The sequence below is a fragment of the Chiloscyllium punctatum genome, chromosome 4 (assembly GCF_047496795.1).
Source record: "Chiloscyllium punctatum isolate Juve2018m chromosome 4, sChiPun1.3, whole genome shotgun sequence".
NCBI lineage: Eukaryota > Metazoa > Chordata > Chondrichthyes > Orectolobiformes > Hemiscylliidae > Chiloscyllium > Chiloscyllium punctatum.
This window is the reverse complement of record NC_092742.1, coordinates 78,483,323-78,507,697: the sequence shown is the minus strand read 5'-3', so window position 1 is coordinate 78,507,697 and position 24,375 is coordinate 78,483,323. Positions and strand designations below refer to the sequence as shown.

The window sequence follows — 24,375 nt, the reverse complement described above, 5'->3', positions numbered from 1 at the left end:
TGCTGTGACCCACAATGAAATTAGTCAACTCAGATGAGAATGAGCTTCAAATGTGGGACCACCACCTGTCTCTGACTGAGTTCTGTAGAATATCTCATAGGAACTATCTGAGCAATCAAGAAAAGCCTAGACTTGGGTGCTTTCTATATTACAAAATGTTTATCAGTATTTGTGAGAAAATACAGTTTTCAGGAAAAATAAATTATTTTATTTACTCAACAGGTTGTTCTTCAGTTTTCAAGTTTTATTTATCCAGGTGTCAGGAGTTTCTACATGTGATCCCTGCTCCTTTCCGATTAGAGGTGTTGGAGAATATCTTCTCTTTATTGTTTTTGTCCTACAATGACCTCTATGGGGATAAAATAGGACATGAAGGACAATTTTGCCTTGATGAAGAAGGAGACACTGAACAAATACAAGCAGGAGTGGACTTCGAAACAATTGTAGATAACTTGGAATCCACAATGGAAGTTGTGGATAATGTTGTTGTGCATTGTGAGCACTCAAGCACTGGATTGGATGAAAAGATCACACAGAAGACCTCAAGAGTCCTTCATAATGGTTGCATGCAGAAGCTGAAGGTCACAAACTTAACGTACGCACCTGCGGAAAATGATCCAAGAGAACAGCTGGAATATCTGAATCTAAAGCATTTTACAATGAGTGTAAATCGTGGGAATGACTTTTTAGTGAATGCAGTGACGATGAACATATTTCTGGATGTGATAAAAGATCATTTGGAGGCACTAAAATGCCAAATTCCTTGGACACCTGGGAATGTACCGAAAGAAGATGTGCAGTTAATGGAGTGCCTGAATTGTTCAATTAGTGCAGAATCTTTTGACAATCGATTAGCACAACTTTCCAGGTATATCTCTGAAGCCCAATGGAGGTACAAAGTAGTGACAAGTAATAAAACAACTGGTAAGACTTTTGTGAACATTGACCATATTGTAGAAATACCCAAGCTTGGCCTGAACTGAGCAATAGTACTTTGAAAAATTCAAAATTAACTTATGTTTAAAGTAAAATTAAGATTTAGATTAATTTTGGTAAGTTGTTTGATGTAGAATCTGTGGTGGAACTAAGCAGCAGCAAGGGGCTTTTGATAAATGTCCTTTTTGAGATTGGCAGGAAAGAAACATTAAACCATGTGGAAGTGGGTCTAATATACTGGCATGGATTGAGAATTGTCTCAGGAAAGAAGGAACAGAATCAAAGGAATAAATGAATCATTCTCAAGTTGGTAAGCTGTGCCTAATGGAATAATGCAATGATCAGTGCTTGAGGCCCAGCAATTCACAAACAGTATATTTGGACTATATATCCAAATGAATATTTTCAAGTTAGAAGATGACCCAAACTAGATGGAAATGTGAGTGATGAGGAGGGCACCAAGAGGCTTGAAAAAGATTTAGGTTATTAGGGTGAGCAAGGATTTAGCAGATGGAATATAATGTCAAAAAAATGTGAAGTTAATCATTTTGATGGGAAAAATATAAATGCAGTGTAGTTTTTAAATAGAAAGACCACGACTACACAGGATCAGACCATTCAACCCTTCAAGCCTGTGCTGACACATTTTGCCCTTCCATGCTAAAACTGTCTTCACTTAAAGGTTCATATCCCTCTATTCCCTTCCTATTCATGTACTTGAGCATGTTCTTCTTGAATGCTGCTATTATGTCTACTTCCACCACCACCTCTGGCACTCACCACCTTTTGTGTGAAAGCTTACCTTGGACATCTCTTTTAAACTTTCCCTATCCACAATTTGAATCTGTGTCCCTAGTAATTGACCCCTTCGCTTTCGGGAAATAGCCTCATAATTTCCACTCTGTCCATGCCATTCATAATCATTTAAACTTATATCAGGTCGCCTCTCAACCTTCTGCATTCTAGTGAAATCAAGCCCAATCTATCCAACCTTTCTTGGTAGCAAAAACTTCCCCTCCCCCATACCAGGCAACATCCTGGTAAACCTTTTGTGTACCCTCTCCAAAGAATCCACGTCCTTCAGGTAGTGTGTTGACCAGCACTGTAAACAATATTCCAAATAGTGAGAGATTGGGGAATGTTTATATGCAAAGGGTTGTGAATATTCTTGTTGAAAAGTCACTGCAAGCTATCATGCAGGTATACCAATTAGGAAGGCAGATGATGTGATGGCATTTATTGAAAGAGTGAGTACAAGAGTAAAGAATTCTGAATGCTGTTGTTTCGAGTTTTGATAAGACTGCACCTGAAAGATTATGTATGGTTTTGATTTCCTTCCTAATGAAAGATTTTCTTGCTGTACAAAGGTTAAAAAAATCACACAACACCAGGTTATAGTCCAACAGGTTTATTGGGAAGCACTAGCTTTCGGAGCGCTGCTCCTTCATCATGTGGATGTGAAGTATAAGATCATAAGACACAGAATTTATAGCCTATAGAATATATCTGTGTCTTATGATCTTATACTCCACATCCACCTGAAGAAGGAGTGGCCCTCCGAAAGCTAGTGTGCTTCCAAATAAACCTGTTGGACTATAACCTGGTGTTGTGTGATTTTTAATTTCGTACACCCCAGTCCAACACTGGCATCTCCAAATCATTTCTTGCTATGGAGAAAGTGTGTCAAAGGTTCACCAGACTGGTAAGATTGTCCTGAGGGGCGGGATTGAGGAAACTGGGCCTATATTCTCGAGAATTTAGAAGAGTGAGAGAGACCCAATTGAAGCATTCAAAAATTTTCAAGGCTTGACAGGATAGATGGAGGAAGGATATTTCCTCTGACTGGGTTGTGTGGGGGAAAGGTGTGTTGGTAGAACTGGGAGACGTAGCCTCAGATTAAAAGAAGAGGAATTTCTTCACTCAGAAGGTTGTGAGTAATGTGTTTGGAATTCTCTGCCTGCAGGGCTGTGGAAGCTCAGTCATTCATGACAGAGATCGATAGATATCAGAGTTTAAATATGTCAAGGGAAATGCAATTGTACAGGAAAATGAAGATAAGCCATGACCAGAATGGCAGAGCAGGCTAGGTGGCCCAAATTGCTTATTCCTATTTCCCATGTACCATTAATTTAATTAATGTACAATAATTATAGTCTTTTTTTTCATATGTTTCCCTTTTGGATTGTTGTTTGGAAGTCAAATGCTTTGAAAATTTTATATTAGTGTGGTCTACTTGAGCTACGTTGAAACCAATTCTTCCTTTAAAGCTATAAAATCTAATTGTTGTAAGTAAACATTTCCAGACATCAGTCAGCTTTATGGCTCTTTGTTAGGGAAATTTTTAGATGAGATGAGTAGACCCTGCCATTAAATCGGAGCTAAAGAATACTGCAAATTCTAGCTTTCATATGTGTGCAGCAAAATGCAAAAATATGGATATCCTCCTTCAGCCGCATGCTATGTGTCCTTACTGTTAGATTTAGCAACAAAATCGATGCAATGTTGTGAAGATGGGTAACTTGCCTGAGTTCTCCACTAAAAATACCAGAGAAAGCCAAGTCTCTCATATGCTGTTTTGAATGGCTTGCTTACTTTCAAAGATTTGTATACAGACACTCAACTCTGCTCTGTTCCTTCTTTAATAAAGGTGCCATTTAGTTCATGTTGCCTTTCATCTCTGTGACCTTAGATTTGATGATGTAGGGTCCATATCGTTGAATCTCTACAGGGTGGAAGCAGGCCATTCGGCCCATTGAGTCCATATTGACCCTCTGAAGATATCTCCCCCCAGTCCCTGGAACCCTGCATTTCCCATGGCCAATCCACCTAGTTTGCACATCCCTGGACACTATGGGCAAATTAGCATGGCCGATCAGCCTAATCCTGCACATCTTTGGATTGTGGGAAGAAACCAGAGCAGTCGGGAGAATCCCACACAGGCACTGTGAGAATGTGCAAACCCGACACAGATAGTTGCCTGAAACTGGAATCAAACCTAGGTTCCTGGCACCATGAGGTAGCAGTGCTAACCGCTGAGCTGTCCCAAAAATAAGAAATAACAAGGGGAAGAAAATGCTGGTGGGAGTAGTCTCGAGGCCACAATCGCAGTTATGCTAGAGAGCAGAGAATAATTTAGGAGATGATGAGGATACATAAAAAAGGCAATACATTAATTGTGATGAGTTTAATCTTCATGTAGATTGAGAAAATCAGATTGGCAGAGGTAACCCTGAGGAAGAATGAATAGTGTGTACTCAGGACGGTTTCTAGAACGATGTTATGGATGCAGCCAGGATCAGTTTACTTTGGATCTGGTAATATGTGATGAGGCAGGTTTAATAAATGATGTCAGATCCCCCTAGAAAACAGTGACCATATCATAATATAATTTGGTATTCAGTTTGAATGCAAAACTTGTGTGGGAAACTATGTGCTGAACTTAAGGGTAATTATAAAGGAATGAAGACAGAGTTGGCTGGAGTGAATTGGAAAAGGAGTTTAGCAGCTGAGATGATTGAGGAAGAATGGCAGATGTTTAAGAAAGTCATTCATGGCTCACAACAAAGTATATCCTAGTGAGAAAGAAGGATTCTCGGAATGGGATAAGCCAACCTTGGTTAACCAGTGAAGTTAAAAATGAAATCAAATTGAAAAAAATACATACATATAATGTGGCAAAGTTTAGTGGTAAGCCAGAGAATTGTCATGTTTTAAAAGCCAACAAATAATGCCTCTCAGTGCCATGGACCTGGGTTTGATTCCCGCCTTGGGTGATTGTGTGGAGTTTGCACATTCTCCCTGTGTCTGCATAGGTTTCCTCCGGGTGCTCCGGTTTCCTCCCACAATCCAAAGATGTGCAGGTTAGATGAATTGGCCAAGCTAAATTGCCCACAGTGTTTAGGGATGTGTTGATTAACTGCATTTGTCTGGGATAATGTGGAATAGTAGGGGGAATGGGTCTGGGTGGGTTAGTCTGCATAAGCTGATTGCGTGAGTGGTCAGATACTTGGCAGGTGGATATAATGTGGGAAAATGTAAGGTTATGCACTTTGGCAGGAAGAATATAATTTAAATGGAGGAAGACTGAGGAGAGCTGCAGCCCGGAGGGATTTGGGGGTCTTTGTGCATAAGCTATGAAAAACTAACATGCAAGTTCAGGTAACACAAGGCAAATGGGTTGTTGGCCTTTATTTCAAAGGAATGGAGTATAAAAATCAGGAAATCTTATTTAAATATACAAGGCACAGTTAGGCCATACCTAGAATACTGTGAATAGATTTGGCCCCGTATCTAAGGAAAGACCTGCTGACATTGGAGGCAGCCTAGAGAAGGTTCACAAGGTTGAACCCCAGTGTGGAAGGATTGTGCTGAGAGGTTGAGTAGGTTCGGTCTGTACTCATTGGTGTTTAGAAGAATGTGAGATGATTTTATTAAATATTTAAGGTTTAGAGGAGTTTGACAGGGTAAATTTGGAGAGGTGGTTCCCTACAACCAGAGGTCATAATCTGAATAACGAACCAGCCAGTTAGATCAGAGCTGAGGAAGAATTTCTTTTGAAGGTAGTGAATCTGTGTATTTCTTTTAAAACAGAGGACTGTGTATTCAAGGCTGAGACAGATTTTAATTCGTAAGAAAATCAAGGCTGATGGGAAAAGGCAAGGAAGTGAAGTTGGGGCTTATCGTCATTTCATTGAATGGCAGAGCAGCTCAATGCTTCTGCTCCTGTGTCTTGCGATCTTCTGATCACTCTTATAAATTTTGATATGATCTGCTCCTGTGTATTATGATCACTCATCAATAATTTGATATCATTGGTTCATATTTTTTGGCTTAAATTTCACTTGCATGTGTTTATCTGTTACATCAGTCTGTGTCCTGTGAAACTACCAAACTAACTTTCATATTGTTTACTGTGGTTCTGATTTTCATGTTATTTGTGGACATGTAGTTCATTCTATTACATCCAAGGAGAAAGTGAGGACTGCAGATGCTGGAGATCAGAACTGAAAATGTGTTGCTGGAAAAGCGCAGCAGGTCAGGCAGCATCCAAGGAACAGGAGAATCGATGTTTTGGGCTTATGCCCGACACATCGATTCTCCTGTTCCTTGGATGCTGCCTGACCTGCTGCGCTTTTCCAGCAACACATTTTCAGCTATTACATCCAAGCCCTAGTTCAAAAACCAAACCCTGGGGAGCACTAGTGTTGGATTGAAATACATTTGTGTACATAAGTTCTCCTGTATGCCATAGTCCGAACATCTCTACCATGAAGTGCATTCACTATAGGCAGACATCTTAGCTCACTTTTCTTAAAGACCTTGTGTTTAATGCATTGCTGCAGAGTCTACATAAAACAACTAGTGTAGAATTCTCTCTGGAGTGATAAACAACTACACGTCGTTCTGCTATATCATGTGTTTCACTAACAAACTTACTACGATTGACAAATTGGGGACACTGTTTCTAAAACATGAACTTTTAAAATGTGTTGGCTGTACCGCGATTGTATCACCAACTTTAAGCACTGTTTCTAAAACATGTTTTCTACAATGCAGAATTGCACAAGAACACAAACTATTATGTTATAGAAGAACTACCTCTATTCATTAATATTCTATTTTTATTCCTGAGCCAGTTTTATATCTATACTGTCACTGTCTCATAAGAGATGTATTTGTTCACAAAATGATTGTGGTACATTATCAAATGCCTTCTGAAGGTCTGTATACACAACATGTATACCATCAACTGCACTATCCTAATCATCATTGACTGTAAGTTTACCAAAGAATTCAGCAATGTAATAGCAGTGTGGTACTGTGTGCGTGCAATTCTGGTCTCCTTCCTATCAGAAAGATGTTGTGAAACTTGAGAGGTTTCAGAAAAGATCTACAAGGATGATCTGAGCTACAGGAGAGGCTGGACAGGCTGGGGCTGTTTTCCCTGGAGTGTCGGAGGCTGAGGGGGTGACCTTATAGAGGTTTACAAAATTATGAGCGGCATGGATAGGGTAAATAGGCAAAGTCTTTTCCCAGGTGTCGAGGAGTTCAGAACTAGAGGGCATAGGTTTAGGGTGAGAGGGGAAAGATATAAAAAAGACCTAAGGGGCAACATTTTCACACACAGGGTGGTATGTGTGTAGAATGTGCTGCCAGAGGAAGTGATGGAGGCTAGTACAATTGCAACATTTAAGAAACTTTTGGATGGGTATATGAATAGGAAGGGCTTGGAGAGATATGGGCCGGGTGCTGGCAGGTTGGACTAGATTGGGTTGGGATATCTGGTTTGCATGAACGGGTTGGACCGAAGGGTCTGTTTCCATACTGTACACCTCTATGACTCCATGACTCTGAATGCTGGGCATCTGAAATAAAAGTGGGAAGTGTTGGAAAAACGCTCAAATCTTGCTTAGTTTGATCTAGCAATTACTGCTTTGGTGCTTTTGAATCCTCACTCTCTGCTGTACTGTACTATTGGTCACACACAGCTTCCTCTGAGCTCCCATGGCTTCTGGGAGTTCTCAGGAAACTGAGCTATTCAACTGTTCTACGACATCCCTGGTTCTTTCCCGCACAATTCCTGTAGTTAAGTTGCCTTCCAAAAATATCACTAAAAGCAGTACTGCCTAACATGGTGTCTAACTCTTGTTTCTCTCCCCCCCACTCACTCTCGCACACACGATTATTGTCTCCCAATGACTTTTAACCTTTTAACGTTAGCACTGCTGCCTCACAGCGCCTGAGATCCGGGTTCAATTCCCGCCCCAGGCCACTGACTGTGTGGAGTTTGCACGTTCTCCCCGTGTCTGCGTGGGTTTCCTCCGGGTGCTCCGGTTTCCTCCCACAGTCCAAAGATGTGCAGGCCAGGTGAATTGGCCATGCTAAATTGCCCATAGTGTTAGGTAAGGTGTAGATGTATGGGTGGGTTACGCTTCGGCGGGGCGGTGTGGACTTGTTGGGCCGAAGGGCCTGTTTCCACACTGTAAGTAATCTAATCTAAAAAAAAACTCTTCTGAGTTGAGCAGCTCTGAGAGAAGTGTTTGTCATAGAAAACTTTACTCAGCCCTTTGTCCCTATTTCTAGGAGAATTGCATTTCGCAGATATTTTGAAATAGTCAAATGTAGCACTGTAAATGTTACATTCTTTCAGCATGCTGGCTTCCAGCATGCACACGGTTGGGTTCCATGGCAAACTCTCCTCTTAATCATTGTTTATTTTGGTTCTCTAGTAATTAACTTGGCAATTGTCACAAGAATCCTCTATTTGTTGTATTTTTAACACATTATCAATAGTCATCCAGGGAGTTTGAGCTCTGGATATATTGTCTTCACCCTTGTCGGAATGTGGCTACCTGACCTATTTCCTCCTCGATAAACTTCTATTGTTCAATTATTGTTTGGCTGTAAAGTTTTGATTTGAATGTACCTGGGCTAGATCTGACTTTATTTCACTAACATTACTTTTGCGCTTGATTGTTCCTTGTTCTTTTCGCAATTATTCCAAGCTTAATTCTATGATCAGTATTTTCAAAGTGAATTTCTATTGTAACAAGCCCCACTTCGTTCCCTGGAACTATCCAAAACCTAATGCTATGATTACTATTTTCAAGTGTGTTTCCTTTGTAACATGCCCCACTTTGTTCTCTGGAACTAGATCCAGAAAGACTTCCATCCTGTTTCGGTGGATTACTCATCGACAATTAGCTGGTACACATTTTAGGCATTTATTTGCACTGTTACTGTCCTAATGTTTATTTGTGATAAATATGATGGCAGTCATTTAAGAGGATGTGAAAAAGCTACATCTTTCACTTGTGTGCCAAGAGAGCTCAAAAACAATAAAAATAACAAATACAGAACAACTTCTGTTGAGGGGGGAGTATTTGTTTGGATAACTGATTGCTCAGATAATGGATAACATTTTTACAGGACCTTGAGATCTAGTTCAGTTAATCTGAAATTTGGATAATTGATGTTCGGTTAACTGAGGTTGTTCTGTATATACCTATGTTTAGCATTTTTGAGGGAGAAAAAAGTTGGAGGGGTGGGTAGTTTTTATCCTTAAAAGCAGGAGAATCCCTGACTCAACGTCAAGCCCAGTTTTTTTCTCTTAGTCACTGAAACATTGGAGCCCCTTCAGTTAACATGTAGGTTCAGAATTCCCTGGTTCAGGAGCAGCAAAAGAAAAAAAAATCAGCTCTTGATTGTTATTTAGTGACTCTTGTGGTATAGTGAATATGTGTGGATGTCAATTTGAAGGCCAGGTTGTATTTAGCTCTTTTACCTATAGTTTCTTAGCCAGAAGGAAATTGGTAGTCTCAAAGCTCAGATGAAGCATGCACCACAGCAAGTTAAGGTGTTCTAATGAAGAAGGGGATAATACAATGTCTTGTATGAATAAATTGCTTGTTTCATGGCTTTTAATGTTTGTTTCCTACAATGTGTTATACTCAGAACATTTTATCATGTTAAAAATGCTATATTCTGCAAGTTGTTGCATTTGTAAATGTATTTTCTGTTGGTTTGTAGAAGGCGACTTGCCTTGCTTCACTAAAAATCACCGGCCGCTGGCAAAGTATTCTACACTAAAGAGGCAAAGCAGAATGCGAAGAAAAAGGATGGGTAAGAAATGTCAAAATTGCCTCTCCTCTGAAAAATATGGATTGCTTTCCTTCTGTCTTACTGTTTTTTCTCTCCAGCTGCTTTTACTTGATGGTGCCTTCACTGCCCCCTGATGGTTCATGTTTGTTCATTCCTTTGTAATTGCATGTCCAGGAAACTTCTCATGCTCCTTGGTTCCCTTTACCATTGATAAGACCTTCAAGCAGAGTTTAATGTCAGTTGTTGCATCTTATTAGATTATTGGCAAAAATAACTATGTTTTCAGCTCTTGATTATGTCTATTGTAATTTGTTTGAATTTCATTCTTCCTAGGACATGCTTACTGTTTACTCTTTCCAATATCTTCTCAACATTCTTCTGTATGTCTGCATTTCAAAGGCTTTGAGTCTTTCGATTGTTTGGTTGCCCACACGTTCATTCGTAGGGAAGTGTTGACCAAATGTAACATTTGAACAGATGGTCTATTGTACTGACATTTATTCTATTTGATGTTAGAATCAATTTGTGTTGAAAGCAGCTCTTGTTATTCAGTCATTCTGATAAATTCAAAGCAGTGATTAGCATCTTGCATAATGAGAATAGGGTAATGCATTTGCCTAGCAATTGAGATTTTCCTTTTTGGCTTTTTGCTAGAAGCCATTATTTTAACTTTCTTTTTAAAAAAAAGCACTGTATTAAATTGTTTACCAGCATAACTCATCCATACCACAGCATTATCTGTGAATGTGAGATTGTTTATGTTTCTGGTGCAATGAAATCCAGGTGTTCTAATCTTCTAAATATAGCTTCATTATATAATGATATTAAATAAGCATAGTAAGAAAATGCAACACTGCACTCATTTTGATTTGTTTTTTATTTGACATTGTTTTTATCCATTCTTTTAAGAGCTCATTGCTCCCAGTATCCGTTTTGTACAAGTCTTAAAGCTTGCCCATTCATACCCATGCATCTCTGCAGAAAATTGCTCCCTGATTATTATGCTCTAAGATGAGTTAGCTACACCAGAAGTAAAGCTTGATTTCAGAAGCTTCCTAGTCAGTTTCACATCAGGAAGTTCATTTATCACGATAATATTTGAGTAGCCTTTCTATAACTTGAAATGCTGCAGGTCCTCATTTCTCCAAGTTTCATTTCTCTCTCAAAGTTTTCACTCTTTCTGTCATTACAGAGCATCGAACAAGTTCGCACTTAACAGTAGAGAGTGTGAGTGGAGATTTAAGTACAAGCACCTCGGGTATGTTAATTATTGTGCAATAAAATTTCAGTAATTACTTCAGAGATTTTTCTCTATTTTATTTGACTCAGATCTAACAAGCCCAGCGTTGTAGTTCGACAGAGTTAGTTTCATTTTCTCAAACAAACAGCTGTAGTGTTATAGAATATAGAACAAAATCCCTACAGCGTGAAAACAGGCCATTCAGCTCAACAAGTCCACACTGACTCCCTGAAGAGCATCCCACCCAGACTCATCCCATCACCCTATCCCTGTAACCCTGCATTTCCCATGGCTAATCCACTTAATCGCGATACTGCTGGACACAATGAGTAATTTTCTAGAAGAGATATATAGATTCATTGTTTTTTCATCCAGCTAATGGTAACAAGTGACATTGGGTTTGCTGTGTAATTCCTTTTTGATGTATGAGATTTATGTTGGCAGTAGATGATGAGAATGTGGTCTGTAGATTTGTACCACCAACTGATGTGATGAATTTGTCGCTCAATATCTTCAGGGTGGATTTGAATAGAAAATCCCTTCAAAAACTGTTAATAAATCTGAGTTTCATTGTTGGAGGGTGTGGTGGGGGGGAGGAGGCGGTGGAGGGGTGTGGAGGTGATAGAGGGTGGGTGGCGGGGGATCCAAGATGCCGACGACCCAGCAAGTCTGAGTCTATAGTGCTCCTCCCAAGACTTGGGCAAAGTGGGTCACCCACCCCACCAAATCATTCAAAACAATTTTTACGTAATGTAATTAGTTGCTTAGTACTGCATTTGAATAATTTAATCTCCAGTAAAAATGACTAGAAGGAAGGGAGCCCGCAGTTCTCAGCAGGTAGGAACCCCTCCCCCACCCTTTCCAGCTGCAGCAAAAGCGTCCGCAGCCGCCCGGGGGACTTACCTACGGTGGCAAGCCTCACGGATATAATCTCTAAACTCGATGCGAAGATCGATGCCTTCATTGAAGAGTCCCGGAGCCGATGGGACTCGTTCTCGGCCTCGCTACAAAAGCACGGCCGAGACATCAAGGAAATTGAACGCCGAGTCAGAGGGGCGGAGCTAAAGGCCGCGACCTCCGAAACTACAGCAGAAGCAGCCATGGATCGGGTCTGGACTCTCGAACAGCGAGTCCGGACCTTAGAGAATCACATTGACGACCTCGAGAATCAAAGTCGTCGAACAAATATTCGTTTGCTGGGCCTTCCCGAATGGGAAGAGGAAGGCCAGCTTACAGCGTTTCTCGTACAGTAGCTTCCACAGCTTTTAAGTCTGGAGGCTGGATCAGGCCAGGTAAGGGTGGAATGGGCCTATTAGGTTGCAATACGCGGGCCCGGCTCGAACTAGCGCCCCTGCCCGGTCCTGTTCTGGCTGCAGAGCTATAAGGAGAGGCAGATGCTCTTAGAAGCTTCCAGAAATCTTGGGAAAGATCCCCAAACCATGATTTATAAAGGATCCAAGATTGTTATTCCAGGAATTTTCCCCAGCTCTGGTCCGAAAGAGGAAGGCGTTTGATGAAGCGAAGAAGTGTTTAAGGGAATTAAATATTCAGTACTCCTTGCGCTACCCATTGATGCTGCGCTTTAACCATGAGGGGTCCGTGTATAACTTCGGCTCGCCAGAAAAGGCCAAGGAATATTTGGACTCTCTTAGATAAATTGTAAGAGTTAATTGATGTTGTTTTGCTCTCCCCCCACTTCAGTTTACATCCCCCCTTTCTTTTATATTAATCCCTTTTTTAACCTTACTGTTTAATATTATCTTTGAGGGGTGGGGAGAGGGATTTATTTATTTGTTCTCGACTTTCTCCCACCCCCTTCTTTTTAAATATATATAGGCTGGGGGGTCTAGTTAATGTTGGTGGGGGGAGGTGGTTACCTTATCCTGTTTTATTTCTGTCTTTAGGAGTGGGGTTGTTTTCCTCTGTTGTTTTGTATTATTATGTTTAATTATTACTTGTTGAGGTTGTAATTTTTTAGTTATATATGTTAATACATGGAATTAACATTACCAAATATATTTTGGTGGTGGTGGTGGTGTTGGTGGGGCGGGGGGGGGGGGGGGGGGGGGGGGTGGGAAGATGGGGGGAGGAAAGAGTGGGGGGGAGAAGGGGGGGTGGGGGGAGGAAAGGGGGGGTGGGGGGAGGAAAGAAGGGGGGGGAGATGGGGGGGAGGAAAGAGGGTGGGGGGGAGGAAAAAGGGTGGGGGGGAGGAAAAAGGGGGGAGGAAAGAGGGTGGGGGGGGAGGAAAAAGGGGGGGAGGAAAGAGGGTGGGGGGGAGGAAAAAGGGGGGGGAGGAAAAAGGGGGGGGGAGGAAAAAGGGGGGGAGGAAAGAGGGGGGGTGGGTGGGGGGGAGGAAAGAGGGGGGAGGAAAGGGGGTGGGGGTGTGGGGAGGAAAGGGGGGGAGGAAAGAGGGGAGGGAAGAGGGGGGTGGGTGGGGGGGGAGGAAAGGTGGGGGGGGAAGGGGGGGGAGAAGGGAGGGAGGGGGGTGGGGGGAGGGAGGGGGGTGGGGGGAGAAGGGGGGGAGGGGAAGGGGGGGGGAGAGAAGGGGGGGGGAGAGAAGAAGTAGAGGGGGGTGGACCTCCCAGATCTGAAGAGATACAAATAGGCGCCCTGTTGTCATATGCAGATGAATGGGTGCGTAAGGACTCGAGGTCAATATGGCTTGATTTTGAGGCATTGCAGGCAAGATGTTCCCTCATAAACTTAGTGTTTATGGATAAGATGAGATCTGTAGTTGAGCACTGAGAGTCCGATTATTATATATCCGGTGAAAGCACGGAGGATGATGTGGCAGGGTGAGGGCTATTTGCCTAAGACTTCGCCGTTCACCCCATTAGTGGGAGTCCCAGGAATTAGACCAGGGTCAATGGACGCTGGCTACAGATCATAGGAAGCTAAAGGAATCTCCTGTCTGGGAGATTTATTTGGGGGAGAAGTCTTGATGTCTTTCAACCAACTAGGTCAGAAATACAGGATCCCTAATAGGGACCTTTTCCGATATTTCCAAGTTAGGGATTACATACAGAAGACCACGTACTTGGCCTAGCCCTACAGTTTGGAGATAGAAAGAAGAGTGCTTCGATGTGGGGGCGCTCTCTCGGTTAATGCCAAATATCATCTGCAAAGAGGGAACGCCCTGAGGGATATGGAGATTTGGAATCAGGAGTTGGGGAAGAAATCTCATCAGAAACATGGGAGGATACGTGGGGGAATGTAAAGAAAATTTCAATACGCAATAAAGCACAAGCGATGCAATTGAAGAACCTCCACAGGGCCCTTATGGCACCAGAGAGGTTAGCAAAGTTTAAGGAAGGATCTTCTCCGAAATGTCCCAAATGTAAAATAGCATAGGCATCCTTACGCATTGCTTTTGATCCTGCTATAAGATTCGCAGATACTGGGGTGCCATTGTGAATGAGCTAGAGAAGATCCTGTAAATGGAAGTTAAGGAAGATCTCTCCTTTGGAACTACCGAATCTGCCCTCTTTGGGTGAGCACGGGAAGAGGTTGTTAAATATTCTCTCACACTGTGCGAGGAAGAACATCCTAATGAATTGGATATCAGAAAACCTCCAGGACTTGTAGGGTGGCACAGAGTTGTGATGGAGCACATCCCTAAAGATTATCTGGCGAGTATGGTGTGCAATGGAACAGAGCAATTTTATAAGACATTAGTGCCCTTTCTAAATTACGTAGACATGGACCTGTCAGCAATACTGATTAGGGCCTTTATATAGCCATGAGGGTTGTATATGGTGGTCTGGGGACCCCGGGGAGGGTAGGCCTCAATAATACAGGTATAATAACTGTTGCTTCCATGGATGGGAGCTTCGGTGGAGGTGTGGCAAGTGAAGTAATGTAATTTAGTTTTAGTGGATTGTAATTTAATGCTATTTTTAAGTTGAGTTTATTCTAATGTGGGTTAAGTAAAGTAAATATGAGATGACTGTACCTTGAAGAGTTTATTGTTAATGTTACTGTAATATAATAAGATATTTCTACTCTTCCGTACTTTTGTACTTCTATAACTTTTCGGGTTTTTGTTGTGAGTGAGTGAAAAATGTTTTCCGTAACTAAAAAGAGAGTGAGGCTAGGATGCAAAGCAGTTAAACTCCATTCTTGATATGAAATTGCTGGATGTGAAGTCATCAAACTAAACAGTGCAGAGTATGTTATCATCAAAGGAGTGGATGAGTTTGAGGAGTTTTGCTGAACAACCATTTTTCTCCCAAATATTGAGATTTCTGCCTAGCTGCTGATGTTGAATGCCGAAAAGGATCTATCCTATTCCCCATAATTCTCTTGTAATTGACATATGGAGGAAATCAAATTCACAGTAGATCTGTTGGCATGGAAACCATGCTGGGCTCTTGGGTATTCTAGGTGTGAAGTTAATAGTGTGACACTAGCAGATATCTTCCTCATAAAGCTAAGGAATGAGATACCTCTGTAGTTGTGGGAGCCTTTACTGTTACCTTTTGTTTTTGTCATTTTTGTACTTGCTAAAGAATGAACCTTATTTTCCAGCAGAGAATGACAAGGTTGCAAAGGTGTGATAATGTCTGTGACTTTCCATGCTTGAACAATTCAACTGGGATCCCATCTTTGCCAGGTGTCTGTTTACAAAGCAGTGTATGGTCACTTATCTCTTGCCCCTGCCACTTGAAATTCAGCTCACCCCTCAACTAACTGAAATTCAGGCCCAGCATGCACAACTCCATTGACTAGCTGAAACTTGGAGCCCGGTCCACTCACTTTGCTCAAGCCGTTTAACTGACCGTTACCTTGGACCAGTTTTGACTTCCTTAAAGTCAACTTCATTCTGCTGAACTGGTCCCCAGATAGATCCTCTAATCTGAGCACTCCTCCCTTGTGACTTTACTGATCCTTCAGTGATATTTTCTGACCATTGGGAAGCAGTGAGGGAAGGAACATATGGAGAATCGTGAGAGAGGGAGAGGGAGACGCAGTTCCTTTTAGAACCAGTGTTTCACATGTGTCGAGGTGGCTGTTCTCTGACCGGTCAACCCTACATTTTATTTTTCCTGTGCATTTTTGGGATTTCAGAACTGAATTCAGCTGCTTCCTCTGTAATTTGACCATTACCGCATATGTTGTTTGCTATGAGTCCATCAGATAGCCGCAGGATTAATGGGGTGCTCCAAGGTTGCAGTGGGAGTGGCCAAATCAATTGACTTTGTATCACTGCAAAGCTTGCACATGGTGGTCATCAGAGCTCTTTGTATTCCAACAGAGTGCAGTTAGGCTCAGGAATACAGCGTTTGTCAGCTCATCTTTTTCTTTTGTAGAGTAGCCATGTTGAGAATGAACTTATGTATCACATGGTCATTGAAGGCCATCTTTTATCCACGTGTTATGGAATTGTGGTTCTTGCCACCTAAAGACTACTTTGTTTTATTTATGAAGTTGATGAGCATTGTTTAGGACGAGCAGATCTGCCTAAAATCTGTATTTAACTTTTTACACTGTAAGCTATTATCCAGAGGAGCATTGAAGGCATGTAGGTCTGGGGCCTAGTCATTTGGAGGAGTTTCCGGAAGGTGCTCATTTTGAAGAACCGCTGACCACTTAGGATGGTTCATATTTTGTGTCGGGTTCATTCATTTAGCCAGTAACTCTTGTTCATGTTAAAATTGAAGGCCCAGACCACCACAGATATATACATGATCTCATACTTCAGGTGCACCTTTCCCTGATCCCCCCCCATACCATCCATATCCTGATCTTTGGTGCCTACTGGTGAATGTCAGTCCAACTCCTAATCCCTAAAATTGAATCCCACTTCAGCAACATAAGTTAAGTCAAATTAAACCCTGACACCAAGCCACGATGTCAGTAGTTTAACCCCCTCAGTAAAATCTATACCTCAATCTCAAGCCAATTTGGTCAGCCTCCGTCACTGCACTGAGCTACCAATAGCCCTCACGATATCAGTACAATTCCTTCACCACAATGCCAAGTCTCACAATAATACCTCAGTAAATCTCTCACTTATAGTTCTACATCTTCCAAAAAATAAATCCTAACAGTGGCAAAATACTCCAAAATTGATCTTTTGCTATTTCACTAGGTACTCCAATTTGCCCCTCCCTCACTGTGGAAAAAACAGTCCTGAAAACATACAGCCTCTGCATTATCAGTATGGCCTCTTCCCAGTCTCTCAATACCCTTGGTTGTTGTAGCTGAATCCGTAGCACTGAGGCAGCAGCACCTCACATTACTGACCATTGGACTTAAGAACGCAGACTCCCTGATTTAAAAGTATGACTCCCAGGCTAATTCCATGACCTACTTTCCATGACTCCTGGCCAGCTCTGCACTCGGTCTCAAACTTTGCTAGGCCCCACGCCATCCCAAGGAAATCCTACCTACAAATGACAAACTTCTGTCACTCGCCATCTCTCATGGTCACCACCTCACCCCCTGTCTCTCCTACTCCTGCCTAGTCCTTCCACCATTAACTGTCCTCTTTACTGCTTTCCTTCCTGACCTTGCTACTCACTGCCTGTTCTCACTGAATCTTGGCCTGTTAATGTTGGGGAAAGTAACTTAGTGGAGCATTTTGCTATCTTCAAACATCTGACAACCTGCATACCTATCTACATTTATGCCAACTGATACGTTGTTCTGTGAAATAAAGCTCCTCAAAGAATAGAACCAAGTACGTTAATTCTTTACTCAGTTGAATGCATCGTATTTGTATTGTAGTTTTCCCACCTAACATTTGGTGCTTATTGAAATTTATCTCTACAGATGGAAGTATGGTACATTTTGCTGTAACAAACGAACAGGAATTTAAGCCTCAAGTCCAACGGCATAATCTTCTAATTCCCATGATGTTGGCTCCACCAGAATCTCTTCTGATTTCCTGCATCCTGAGAGGAAACTTTGCTCAAGCACATCAGGTAAACTGAATTCTGTTTCCAAGGTGATGCATTAATATCAATTTCTAGCGTATAAGCTGAGCTTTGTAAATAAGACCAAAATGTAAGACGTTGACTTGAAATCAACCATTCTTCTGCTCAGGCTTTTTCCTTTCATTTTGGATATCTCACACATTTAACTTTTTGTGGAAATTTCTCAGAAGTTATCAAAACCTGATTTTGATGTGATTGTTTTCCTGTATTGTAATTCTTGCCTCTGCTTTCTCCTGTCCATAACCCTGGCTGCTCAAAAACGTTGTGGATTTGCAATTAAGAATGGTTACTTGAACTGGAGTGCTGTTAGCACGTATTGAATCATGTTCTAGGATGTGTTATCAGCATCACTTTATTTTAAGGGGCAGCCTTAAGTTAATCAGCGGCTTCAAGAGGAACATTTCTGACATATTTTCTTGATTTATGTAAGTTGTATAGGAAACAAAATTGGCTAGTTATACTTTTAAATTTGAATATTTTACGAGACATTTCAGCTTATGGTGTTATGCGATTTAAAGCTTTCTGATTGGAAAAGTGATTTTGAACTGTAGTAGTCGATTAGCTTTCTACCATTTAGTGTTTGAAAGAAAAGTGACTAAAACTGTATGAAAAGGTAATCCCTATTATTTGAATGGGCATTATTTGTCACCATCTCTGCATGTTCCTGGCTGTTGAGAAGACATCACCATATTTTTAGCCTCTTGACATTTTGCATAGATCATTCAAGAATGCCTGTTTATGTCACGAATCTTCACAAGAGACCTTGGATTGCAGGTTCATAGCTCCTTGAAAGTGGAGTCGCAGGTAGATAGGATAGTGAAGAAGGCGTTTGGTATGCTTTCCTTTATTGGTCAGAGTATTGAGTACAGGAGTTGGGAGGTTATGTTGCAGCTGTACAGGACATTGGTTAGGCCACTGTTGGAATATTGTGTGTAATTCTGGTCTCCTTCCTATCGGAAAGATGTTGTGAAACTTGAAAGGGTTCAGAAAAGATTTACAAGGATGTTGCCAGGGTTGGAGGATTTGAGCTATAGGGAGAGGCTGAACAGGCTGGGGCTGTTTTCCCTGGAGCATCGGAGGCTGAGGGGTGACCTAATAGAGGTTTACTAAATTATGAGGGGCATGGATAGGATAAATAGGCAAAGTTTTTTTTCCCTGGGGTCGGGGAGTCCAGAACTAGAGGGCATAGGTTTAGGGTGAGAGGGGATAGATATAAAAGAGACCTAAGGGGCAACTTTTTCACGCAGAAGTTGGTATGTGTATGGAATGAGCTGCCAGAGGATGTGGTGGAGGCTGGTACAATTGCAACATTTAAGAGGCATTTGGATGGGTATATGAATAGGAAGGGTTTGGAGGGATATGGGCTAGGTGCTGTCAGGTGGGACTAGATTGGGTTGGGTTGGCATGGACAGGTATGACTCTATCTGTGACTCTAATTGTGTTACCTGGTCTGGCGCGTGAGAACAGGACTATGAAATTCAGCTTGTTGTCATTCAGTTAGATTACACTCTTGACTCAACCTATGACTGTCATTATTTCTGTAACCTCTGAATTCTTTGCCTAAGAAAAAAATCTATCAATTTTAGTTTAAGAATTTTTCATTGACCTGGACTCAACAACGTTTTGGGAGATGCAGTCATAAAATATCATCACCCTCTGTGTGGAAAATGTACTTTTTCACTTCAGATTTGAATGCCTAGCACTTGTATTATGGATCAACCTTCGAGATCAGAGGAAGTGGTCTCTCCATTTATCTGATCAACTCTTTATCTTAAAGAGCTCAATTGGACCATTCCTTAATCTTCTCATGCACAAAGAAATACAGCCCAATTTAAACAACTTATCCTCATAGTTTAGCCCTTTAACTCTAGGATCATTTTAGTCAATCAGTGCTGCATGTCCACTAGCAGTCTTCCTAACGTACTCTTCCTAAGATACATTGCCCAGGGGTTAGTCACCTTTGTGTGCCAAGTGGATGGATGGGTCTATTATGTGTAGTATTCAACTCATCAAAAAAAGACTAAGATATTGCGAGTCAGTATATGCCCTTTGGTCTCGGGTAACTTCTTCCTAATTCATTTAGATTGAACAGTTTTTTTGTCCCGTATGTGCGGCCATATCAATGCTTTCTTTCCTCTGTGATGCTGTTGAACTTTTATATTGGTTAGCTGAATCAGGAAATTTGGTTGCTGATGTATCTGTTGAATTGTTTTCATTCAGGGTTAGTGGTGGGGACACAGTATTGCTAGGCTGGAGAAAGGAAAACCCTCATGGGTATTGAGCGAGGGCAATGTTTGGGTTAGTTGTGATACTACTTCAAAATAATCCATCAGCTCTTGACAGCGAGGCATGTAGGAAAGATTAACACTTTGACAAATTAGCCTACATGCTGTTGGCTCCTGACTGAACAAAGATTCACTGCTGAGCACAATGGAATTAATTCAGTGAGTTGGGATGGTGGTGGGATTTTTTGGCTAACAACAACGATTAGTAGATATATAGATATCAATGACATGAAAAGATATGGGTATAGTATGGAACAGTGATGTTGAGGTGGATGATTAGCCATGATCTAGAATGGTATAGCAGGCTTGATTGCCCTACTTCTATGTTCCTATATATTCATCCTCAGATTTCTGAGCTCCCTACAAGAACAGAGCAATATGCATATAATAGCTGCAATCAGAAGGACAATGTAAGTGAATTAAAAGATGTGCATTTATGTGCTAAGTAAAATGGTAATTTGACAATAGAGCTGTTCACATTGTGGTCACTTCGTGCCAGCTGGAATCTTTCTAGCTTGAGTGTTTTTAGGCACATTTGTCTTGGCATAACCATTTGTATTATTGTGACATTATTTGCAAATTCATGTAGGAGATAGAAACTGAAGATCACTCCATTGGTGATAAGCTCCTTGAGGGACAAATAACCATTTATTGTAGGTTACAAAGTATATAATAGCTTTAATAGGAAACTGAAATGATCTATGAGGGAAAGTCTGCTGTTACCTGACCTGTCATGTGTAACTCAAGTCCTGACCAACTTGTTGAGTCTAACCTAACAAGCCATTCAAGAAAATGATCAAGAAAAACAATGACAGCCCAGAAGATAAATGCCAGTCTTGCTCACCACCTGAAAGTGAAGTTCTAAAAGCATTCATCAAACACAGCAGAAAAGTAAATATAATGTCTTCTTGCTCTTCCCTCTCTCCTGTCTTACTCCCTTTCACTTCTGTTTCGCAAATCCCAAACATTTCTGTCTCAGCTGGCCAGACTTGCTTCACTTCAACACCTATTTAATTTGAAGTTTGAACTTGATCTTGACTCCCCTCTGAAATGTGACAGATTTATTGACTAATGCTGAAACTGTTATAAATTTTAACAAACTGGAGTTTGCAGTGAATTGTTGCATCAAGTTCTGAACAGTGCAATGCAATATGTTAGTTATTTCAATTTCTCAGAGGTTTGTAGCTATAAGTGTGGTACCGTATTACCATAATGTGTCACTTTTAATCGTTTAGCATAATTGCCTAAGTTACTGATTGACTGGATTGTCTTTTGCTTTCTTGGCAGGTGGTGCTAATGTTTGAGTTGCAGTCGTCTTACTGCTATGGTGAACTGATGTTTATGGAACGATATCAGCAGGTGATCAATGAACTTGCCAAAGTGGAACAGAAAATGGAGAACAAAGGCATAGATAATACCAGTCACAAATTAAGTGTTGGAAGATTCACACTTCAAGCAATTGGCGATGCAGCAGCAGCAGGTAACTGTTAGGGTTCCTTGAGGTATGACTTTGAACACTGGAATTATTAAACACTTTGAAAACATTGTTTTGTTCATAACTTTTCAGCAATATTTTGAAAGGTGCACATTTTTGTGCTCAAATCTTAGGAAATTTTATTTCCTTTCTCAGGCGGCATACTTCCTCACTTTGACAGAAGAATCATCATTTCTATATATTGTAAATTACAAGTAGTTTGGCAAACAGTAATGTTCACCCTATTGTCGTCATCTCATATAGGTATGGTATTTTATTCCATTTCTGATGTCGTTGAGAAGCTGATTAATTCATCTGAGGTTGCCAACTCCACATTGCAGGAGGACTTCTGGAAGAGTAAAGTAAAAACTGAGCCAACTAATCCTCTGCATGAGATTCTGGAGGATCTCAGTGGTCCTGCTATGGCTATATTTGACCTTGCTTGTACCCAGTGCCAATTGTGGAAAACCTGTAAACAACTCCTAGAAACTGCAGAAAGGAGGCTTATGGCTACTTTTGAGTCGAAAGGTAAGACCTATAGTTTCTAATTGAAACAACAGTTTACAAAGGTATTTGGTAGGAAACATTTGATTTCATGAGCTTGCGAATACAGCTATTTTAATGAAAATGTTAGTAATTTGTTGTTGAAGGCATTGATTAGATTTTTTTCCAGACATAGTGCATGTTAAGATCGCACCTTATTTGCAGGTATTCAGATTCATTTTAAAGTGGCTGTTTTCAAAGTACTCCTCCCATCAAATCAGAAGAGAGCTCCCATGTAATTGGGTACTGTGCAGCACTTTGAATCTCAGCGTAAAGTAAATGTAGTTGTTTGGAGTAAACAATATAAGCTTGGTTTCAACCGTACTTTTTTTATTAAAAAAAAACTCTTTCATATCATTGAAGACAAATACTGATACTTTTGAGTTTTTATGCTTTTCTATTTTCAGTAAATACATATCTAATTAATTAATATTACCTTTCATTGTATATCCTGCAGGTAGAAAGATCAATTATGTTCGTCATAATCCAGATGGGATCCAGGGTTTTCCTGCAGTTCTTCAGCGAATGAGCAAAATCCTGAACTATTCTCTCAGCTCTCACGGACAAATCAAAGCCAGTACAGTAACCTTCCTTGTCTTTAAGATTATGGAAATGGGCTGAAACTTCCCTTTTATGTGTGTGTCTCTCTCTGATAATTCTTAGCACAGCTTAGTTCAAAGGATTCAATTTGCCTTTCACTATTTTAACAAAATGAGCCTTGACTGAATATGTTGGAATTATTTAGGCCTTGGAGTGATTAAGCCATATCCCTAATATATCTTCAACACTTGCATCTATGTAATATGCATTGCTGCGTAACTGCAAGTGTGGGAATCCCTCCTCCCTAATCCAGTGATAGAGTGAGAGATTTGTACAGCACAGAAACAGACCCTTTAGTCCAACTCATCCGTGCCGACCAGGTATCCTAAACCGATCTAGTACTAATTGCCAGCATTTGGCCCACATCCCTCTAAATCCTCCCTATTCATATACCCATCCAGATGTATTTTAAATGTTGTAATTGTAACAGCCTCTTCCATCTCCTCTGGCAGCTCGTTCCATGCATCACCCTCTGTGTGAAAAATGTTGTCCCTCAGGTCCCTTTTAAATCTTTTCCCTCTCACTTTAAACCTATGCCACCTGCCGTTGGACTGTCTTACCCTGGGAAAAAGACCTTGGCTATTCACCTTATCCATACCCCTCATGATTATAAACTTTTATAAGGTCAGTCCTCAGCCTTCACGCTTCAGGGAAAGAAAACCCAACCTATTCAGCTTCTCTCTATAGTTCAAACTGTCCAATCCAGTTGTACTATGTATAACATTCCTCAGCCAAGGTTGGCTCATTCTGTGCAAACCAGGGATCAAATAGAGATATTTCTTCTTTCTATGGCTCATTACGTTTATAGAGACTCTTGTGTTCAAAAAAGGAGACAGAAACGGTTATGGTAATGGTTCTCAAAGGGAAAATGGTGAAATCTTGTATTAAGGAGGATGTAATGAAGTGCTCAGAAAATCTCAATGGGAGCAGGCAGACTTAGCATGGTTTTGTGAAAGGGAAATCAATTGGCCAATTTTTTGAGGTTTTTTGGGGCACTCTGGAAAAAGGGATACATTTGGTTAGTTGTACTTACCACATCAAAAGCTACTACGCAGGACAAGATCTTGGTTTAGCGAGCAACATAATAGTGTGGATAGAAGATTGGTTACCTAACTGGAAGCAGACTTTGCATAAATTAATTCAAAGTTAAATAAAAAATCAAAATAACTAAATTGGAAGTGTAAATAGTTATAGGATTCAGACAGGAAAATGGAGCTGAGACCATGGTCATAGTAAATTGTGGAATAAGTTTAAAGGACCAAAAGGCCTACATCTGCTCCTAAATCCTATGTTGGTATGGATTATTTTAGGGTTGAAAAGATGTGATGAATGGAGTCACAGGAATTAGTGCTGGTGCCTTAACTATTTAGACTTTCTATTATAATCATTTGAATGAAGGACCATAGGAGATCATCAAAACATTTAGAGTACGAAAGGAAGCTCGCCAGAAAGTGAATCTGGAGAGTTAATAAATGAAAATAAAGTGATGGCGGATGACCAAGTACTTTTCATTAATCTTCACAATAGAGGGCACAAATAATATCTTGGAAGCTGCAATAAATCAGGAAATGGAAGGATGGGAGAAAGTCGGGGAAAATTACAGTTACCGGAAAATGGTGCTGTAGAAATTTTTCGAGCTGTGAGCTGTCGGGTGCCCTTGCCCTAATGGATGTCATCCTGTGTGTAGAAGTGGCTAGTGAATCCCCTTAATTCAGGGAGATAGATTGAAAGATGGAAAATGTAACTCTTTTATACAAA

The 24,375-nt window shown here is 40.9% G+C and overlaps 1 protein-coding gene across 4 annotated transcripts in view; it reads left to right on the top strand.

Moving 5' to 3' along the window:
* zfyve26 (zinc finger, FYVE domain containing 26) overlaps positions 1–24,375 on the top strand; it is a 101,459-nt gene that overhangs the window by 20,986 nt on the left and 56,098 nt on the right. For all 4 annotated transcript variants that reach the window (XM_072569092.1, XM_072569093.1, XM_072569091.1 and 1 more), the window contains 7 exons: positions 223–924; positions 9,466–9,558; positions 10,730–10,795; positions 17,552–17,703; positions 21,288–21,480; positions 21,739–22,002; positions 22,475–22,594. In XM_072569092.1, the coding sequence (XP_072425193.1) occupies positions 223–924; positions 9,466–9,558; positions 10,730–10,795; positions 17,552–17,703; positions 21,288–21,480; positions 21,739–22,002; positions 22,475–22,594 (1,590 nt within the window). The remainder of the gene's footprint in view (positions 1–222; positions 925–9,465; positions 9,559–10,729; positions 10,796–17,551; positions 17,704–21,287; positions 21,481–21,738; positions 22,003–22,474; positions 22,595–24,375) is intronic.